Source organism: Pelecanus crispus, chromosome Z (genome assembly GCF_030463565.1).
Source record: "Pelecanus crispus isolate bPelCri1 chromosome Z, bPelCri1.pri, whole genome shotgun sequence".
Classification (NCBI taxonomy): domain Eukaryota; kingdom Metazoa; phylum Chordata; class Aves; order Pelecaniformes; family Pelecanidae; genus Pelecanus; species Pelecanus crispus.
In genome coordinates, this window is record NC_134676.1 from 49,700,969 (window position 1) to 49,708,477 (window position 7,509).

The 7,509-nt window shown below is 38.1% G+C and overlaps 1 protein-coding gene across 1 annotated transcript; it reads right to left on the bottom strand.

Annotated features, from left to right (window-relative positions):
* Positions 1-6,671: 6,671 nt before the first annotated feature.
* Positions 6,672-7,271, bottom strand: DIRAS2 (DIRAS family GTPase 2). Its single transcript, XM_009492129.2, has one exon. The coding sequence runs from the start codon at positions 7,269-7,271 to the stop codon at positions 6,672-6,674; it is 600 nt and encodes a 199-aa protein (XP_009490404.1).
* Between the last annotated feature and the right edge of the window lie 238 nt (positions 7,272-7,509).

Below are 7,509 nucleotides of genomic sequence, written 5' to 3' on the forward strand. Positions count from 1 at the left end.
CCAACTCCACCACTAAACCAATTAAGGGTAGAGTAATAATTTCATATTTCCTGGCTTGGTGGCTGGATTCTTTTTTAATGAAAGTGAAAACTAAGAATCATTAAGGTTGGAAAGGATCTCTAAGATCATCAGTCCAACCATCAATGCAACACCACCATGCCTACTAAACCATGTCCCAAAGTGCCTTGTCTACCCATTTTTTTAACACCTCCAGGGATGGTGACTCCACCATTTCTCTGGGCCCACCTGTTCCAATGCTCAACCACTCTTGCCATGAAGAAATTTTTCCTAATATCCAGTTTAAACCTCCCCTGATGCAACTTGAGGCCATTTCCTCTTGTCCTATCTCTAGTTACGTGGGAGAAGAGACCAACACCCACCTCACTACAACCTCCTTTCAGGTAGTTGTAGAGAGTGATAAGGTCTCCCCCCAGCCTCCTCTTCTCCAGACTAAACAATCCCAGTTCCCTCAGCCATTCCTCGTAAGGCTTGCTCTATAGACCCGTCCCCAGTTTTGCTGCCCTTCTCTGGACACTCTCCAGCAACTCAATGTCTTTCTTGTACTGAGGGGTCCTTCCCCTCCCTGCTCTCCACTTCTCAGCTTAGTAACTCCTTAGTTACTTTCCTGCTTTTTGCAGATGCTTTCCACAGGTGCCTATCTGCTTGACCCAGGTAAGGGCTGGATGCTGTTATTGAACAGCTGCCAGAAGTTTCTGCTTTTGCAGAACTGAGACCCGCCCTGGACTAAAGAGGAAAGAAAAGAGAGCTAAAATCCTGTGGCTAGAAAGTGTGTTCTCCTACACAGGCATATAAATTAGCCACCGAGTGTAGAGTTGCTTTTATAAGGAGTTACAGGTTTGACTAGGTCGCTGAGTGAGCAGCAATTGCTCTACTCGTGTAACCTACTGTTGTGATGTCTGGAACAGCAGTGTTCATTAGTGCAGCTCAGCATGACCACTGAATATTGATTTTTCCCTTGAAAATACATTTAGAAGTCCTCGCTGATCTCAGAATTTCCTGCAAAATAGTAAGTTCATGTAAAATCTTCTGACATTCCCATTCCCCCCTGCTGCTGCAAATTATATTCCTCCTAGCTCTTTATTACAATGATCCAACTGTGCAGGGGATAGGTGGCCCACAGGTAAAATCTGGAACTAAATTCACATGCTTAAGCATACAGTGCCATTGTATTGTGATTTTAAGAGTGCCTAACCTTGAACAGATTGGTAAATAGGATGACAGTCTGTTTTTAAGGACAAAGCTGACCAGCAGCAGGAACTGAATCAAATAAGGAAGGGAAGTACCAGAGGCAAAGGATCTTTTCACCAGCTGTAAAGCAGATATATGTCAGAGTGATTGCCACCTCAGTGTTCTTCCCATCTCTATCTGAAAACTAATGAAAAATGAACCTTCTCCTCTTATATATGGAAAAAAATATTTGCCATACAACCTTTATGGAAAAACACCTCTTCTGCTTCTTTATTTTCTGGTTTTTTTCTACTGAAATGAATACAAATACAATGGCAGCTTCCATGTGACACCGCCATCCACAGCTTTCAGAGCATCAGTATAGAGATGCACTTGTAGGATACATTGTTGGCCATTTCTTAGCATCTGAATAAGGGATAAATACATCTGACTGAACAACAAATGTTCCTTTATGCTTCATAGAATCATAGAATCATAGAATGCTTTAGGTTGGAAGGGACCTTGAGAGATCATCGAGCCCAACCCCCCCTGCAGTAAGCAGGGATTGAACCTGTGAACTTGCTGTTATTAGCACCATGCTCTAACCAACTGAGCTAACCCGGCTGGTCCATTATGATTTTCAATAGGTCCACTATGACTCATTATAAAAAGTAGTGTTTGACCAAGGTAAACTCTATGAAACAGAAGAGGCTTAATGTGTTCTCTAAACCCCATGCACCTCTGGTTAATTTAGAGAAGAGTCTTTATCCTTCACAAGGAGTGTCCAGGTATATATTTTCAAAGGTACTCTCTTTCCAGTTCTAGTGGAGTTGGACTTTAGACGCCATTAAGTACCTGAAATAAACTTGTGGATTAATTAGAAAGTGTACATAGAAGGTGGGTGGGAAATGCCAGTTAAAATGCCAGTGAATTAAATATGACAAGTATGTATTCACAACTTTGAATGAGGATATGTGTTAACAATGAAAATATTTTCCAGTCAGAAATAGGAATAGTAACCAATGACAAAAAATTTAGACATAGGCAAATTTTGTAATGCTTGTGGTGTTCCTGTGGAATATGATAAGGCAAACATCTATAAAACAATTACTGACTATATTGTGCAAACCCCAGGACAGTGACTTGGCACATCCACTGTTCCACAGTAGGCTGTGCCAGAATCAAGACCAAGCATAGCAAATGATGGTGTATTAAAAGAAAAAAAATGAATAATAGGAATTATTAGGAGCCCTGGGGTGTCTTTTACTACAAATAAAAAGCTTTGTGGACTGCCATGTCCAATTACTTCACAGTGATATGAAATTTGCATTCAATACTCAATATTTCATCACTGGTTCAAATGCCTACCAATGTGCCAAAGTAGTCAAGCTTGCTTGTTGAGCCCTCCCTCTGTTGAGTATGAATTATTGCTTACATACAGAAATGATTATTTAACTGAACAACTGTTACCACATCTTCTGAATTGCAAGAAGTGTTAAAGTATAATACTTGACCTTTTTTGCAACAGTTGGTAATACAATATGCAGTAGTAGGAAATTTTGCAAAAACATCAGGAACTTGGTAGAAATGAGGAAGAATAGCAGGATCCATATAGTAAGTTTCAATTTTGCACAAGCACCAAGTTTTATCTGTCATCATTTTTAAGTAAATAATAAAATATAGACTAGCTTCCAGAACTGTTTTGCTTTTTGATGGCCAAAAGAAACACCCACTAATAATACGTGTTTTATGAACGTAGATTGCTTTGAAAGTGTAGGTGTTTGCCACAGTATAATAAAAGAAAGGTAAATGTTAGATAAGATAATACTGCTCCAATTCTCTCAGGACTTTTCAGGAGTCTGATTTGTATAGCTGAAGTTTTCAGAACACTGCCTAACATTGTAAGAATCTATTTTGATTTAGAGAATTGCCTTTACAACTTTTAAAAAATACATACTTAATATACTTATGAAACACAATGCAGGCAACAACAAGGCTTCTTCCAAACTTGTGTTTCCATTTAAAACTTTATTTGGTATGTTCAGAACATCACCAGAAACATAGAAACTTGTAGGCACAAATGACTTCATATCCAGAGGTCTTGAATGAAATATATGCTAATGAAATCACAACAACACATTTTCATGATAACTATGTATCTTAGTATTTCATATATACATATAAAATCATGCGTTGTAAAGAGTCATTTTGTCCAGAGCATGTTTTCTGGGTGCTAAAATTCACTGTAGATCTTACATGTTTTAAATATGTCATATTTTTTCTGTACATTTTAAAGAGTTTATTATACTGATATCACATTCCCAAAGAAAACACAAAGTGTAACAAAGCTATATATTTTCTTTATTTACATTACAGTTTTTTCCCTGTATTAAAAAAAAAAAATATAAATAATAGCAAAACAAACATTTTAAACCAGCTCACAAGTATGTAACATATGTAAAATTTAGTAGTATAAACTAGGATGACAATGCAAGGGTATAAAATATGTTTTCTTTAGAGTCTGTGGTCCATGAGTAATATTGCTTCTGTACTGGCCTTGCTCTGATACATGCAAGTCCATGAAATAATTCATGGCTTATTATGTAGCAGGTGAAGAATCAACTGGGAATTAAAGGAAATGGTCCTCAAGCCTAACAACTATTTCCACCTTGGCTATACAATTACTCTTTTCTTGCTGTGAGGCACATTCAAAAAAAGTCCAGGGCCAAATTTCAGCCTGTAATATCTTTGCAGTCATAACCCTTTGAGTCTAATTCAGATCCTCTATATTCTACTTCTGCAAGATTCTTTGCTACGTAAATAATTCCTCCAGTTAAAGTAATAATGTTAAAAGGATCTTTGTCTTTATATGGCCTTTTTTCTTTGAGTTTCTATCATCATTCCATGCTGGCTGCTTAGGCTTGTGCTGTGCATGATGACCTTTGGCACAGGTGTGTTAGCAATACCAGGAGACCTCTGTACTGCTGACCTCTGTATATGACCCGTTACTCCTTAAGTGTGATCATTCTTTCGATTTTCCAGTTTTGTTAGCAGAATCCAGTGCTGTGAAGATGAGTATCTTCAGCCATTTGCTTACAGACAGAGTAGATGTAACGTGTATAAAAGTCTTACTAAACATAGTGCTTTTAAATGTTTTGCATCCCTGATCTGGAAATACTGTTTGATCTGTTGACAGACTGACAAGAAATAGATGCACTTAGCCATGTAAGCCGTACCAGCTTTCTTTATGTGTTTTAGAAACTATTTAAGAATGTGAAGAGGCAGTCTGACCAAATGCAGAGAGAGCACTGGACTGGGACTGAGGACACCTGCTTTCGTTCCTGGGTCTGCCTCTAGCCTGCTGGGTAACCTATGTCCAGTTGCTTCCTCTCTTCATGCCTCAGTTTCATCACCTGCGAAGTTAAGATAATGATGCTGTCCTTTTTGTAAAGCACTTTGAGATTTATGGAGAAAAAGCATCATGTAAGAGCTGGGAATTTATTGCTAAGGAAGACCCTTAGCTTTTTTTCATGGTCTCTCCAGTTTTCTCTTCTAATACAATGAAGTAAACGCACAAAATTTTGCCTTCTTTGAAACCAGTAGGAGTTTTACACTTGATTTTAATGGTGCGAGAATTTCTTCTCAGTGAATGACAGAAGTTGTGCTCCTTTCTAGACAGTGCTAATAGCAATTCTTGCTCAAAGAAATGTATACTATCACCCTACCTGTAAAGTATCTGCACTTTTGTTCAGAAGGTGGAAGGTAAGCAAGCAATAGCTCTGAGAGCAACAGGGTAACAAATTTTAATGCAAATACTGCATTTGAACAGCTCTTAGAAGATATTTATAATGCAACAGCATGCGTACTAATAATACTTGTACTTTACTGCATTTTCCCATAGTATGATTTCAACGTAAACATTTACGAAAAATATGGTGGGTTTTTTTTATTATTTCAAAGCAGTTCCTAAGGTGCAAATTGTAGCTTACACAATTTTTATGTGTCCTTTAAAAAAAACCTATGTGCTTCATTTATCTAAGATGGTCTTTGTTATCAGTAGGTTACATACTTTACACATTCATATTAGTTTTTAGAAAAGCGCTGGAGAAAGATGCAGAAAAGCTTACATTTTGTACACTTTCTCCTTCCAAAGGTTTTGAGAAGAGCAGTTTCCCCTGACAGAGTGGTTTGAACCAGTTTTTTTCTGTTCTGAACTTTGTATTGCATTGTAACGCAGTACTGACTGCAACTCTTAATACGCCAGATCCTGTAGTACATATCCCAGCAAATCTCTTAGAGACTCTTGTGGACCTTAACTCCAGGTATACGATTTGGTTCTATAGTCACAGCAGTTCAAATAATGAGTTTAAACGGTAAATATAAAACCCTTCAATCAATATAAAGGCAATAGATCTGGTAGTGCATGAATGCAGAACCATCCCAATTGGAATATAGTATTGTAAAGAAGTTTCACTCAGCTAATCTGGTAATTTGAATAAAAACTTGTATACTACACAGTCACCTCTGTGTACCACCAGTTCAGTAGACTTTCCATTCATTCACTAATCACACCATGGGTTCATTTAACCATCAGCAGCATTTGAACTGAGCCTATCCCATAGAGGCTTTTGTAGGGGACTCCCCAGCCAGTCCTCTCTGGGGAAGCTTTCTGTTTGTATATGTACACCATTTTTACACAATCCGACATTCTCCACAGGCAAACATCTGCTCTTCTGAAATATATTGGGCCCAGAAGCACAGGTCACTCTTGAAGCAATGGGTCCAGAAAAGGAGATGATCTCCATCTCTCCTACAGGGACTGCCTTTTCCTCATCCCTCAGTTCAAACACCATGTTATACTAGAAAGAAATCTCATGCTGGGGGGGTAGAGAGAACATCTGTTCCTACTAACTGTGCTACCCCCCTACTTCCTTTTAGTGTGAAATAGTTCGTCTATTTGGCAGATCTGAGACTACCTTATGCACACTGCCCCACTAGTCCATAATGAAAATTGCACAGAATTGTTTGTCCACAGCATTCTTAAAAGGTGCGATAACACCACCCAGCATGTATTTATGGGTTCTAGGTTTCTTCATGGCCATTTCTTTGTTTTTCTTCTAACATTATACATTGCCTTCTCTTGCAATTATATGCAAACATAAATAATATGAAGTTGACTTCCCAAATCTTCCACGTTATGCTAAGGATTACATTTCTTTTCTTCTGTGAACTACAAAATTAGATAATGTGACCCATCTTTCTTTTACTTCCTGATTTTTTTTGCTGATAGCTAGAGTACATGATTTTTTAATTGTTGGCTTTTTTCATACTAACCGCAGTAACTAATTTTTTCAAATTCCAAATATTTCTTTTAAAACAGATACTAATAAATAGGGTCTTGTATGGTTGTTTGCTGTCTATAGGTTTTTACGTGGGTATTGTTGACAGGTGAGACTGCGTGGCTGACTCCTGATAGTGCAATTTCACATTACCACACATTTGCCTTTCAGCTTCTCTTTCCTTTTCTGCTGCTTGCTTTTTTTGCCATCAATTTGTAAACTCACAGTCCTGCGTTTCTCTAGGTTTAGCAATTCTTGGAATAACTCTTTCACATTGTGGTTCAGCTTGGCAGAGGTCTCCATGAAGGCACATTTCCACTTCTTAGCCATGGCTTCTCCTTCACTGCTGTCCACCTCTCGATTTTGGTTCTCATCATTTTTGTTCCCCACCAGCATTATTGGAATGCTTTCTATGTCTCCTTTAATCTGACATATTTGTTCATAGATTGGTTTGAGCTCCTCCAAGGACTGTCGGCTGGTGATAGAGTAAACCAAAATGAAAGCATGTCCTTTAGAAATAGAAAGACGTTGCATGGCTGGAAATTGATGGCTCCCTGTAGTGTCAGTTATTTGCAAAGTGCATATGCTCTTATCACAGCTGATCACCTGCCGATAGGTGTCTTCAATGGTAGGGATGTAGCTCTCTCTGAAAGTGCCCTTCACAAATCTCAAGACCAAAGAACTTTTGCCCACTCCTCCAGCTCCAAACACAACAACCCTGTAATCATTGCTTTGCTCAGGCATGTTTCCTGGTTTTTCAGTTGCTCAGCTAGAATGAAAAATCTAGGAAAGAAAATGACAAAAACAAGAAGAGAGACATTAATACAGGTACATGTGGAGAGTGCACTTTGTAATATTTTTCCCAATAAGAGAAATTAATGTAATGTAAGTGATGGCATACTAGTTCTAATAATTTATGAAGACTAGCAGTGGGTTACAGAATGATTTATTTCAATAGTAAATTTAGGATTTGCAATCCAGC

Excerpts from the sequence above, each read along its gene's own strand:
- DIRAS2 (XM_009492129.2), bottom strand. The coding sequence starts at position 7,271 with ATGCCTGAGCAAAGCAATGATTACAGGGTTGTTGTGTTTGGAGCTGGA.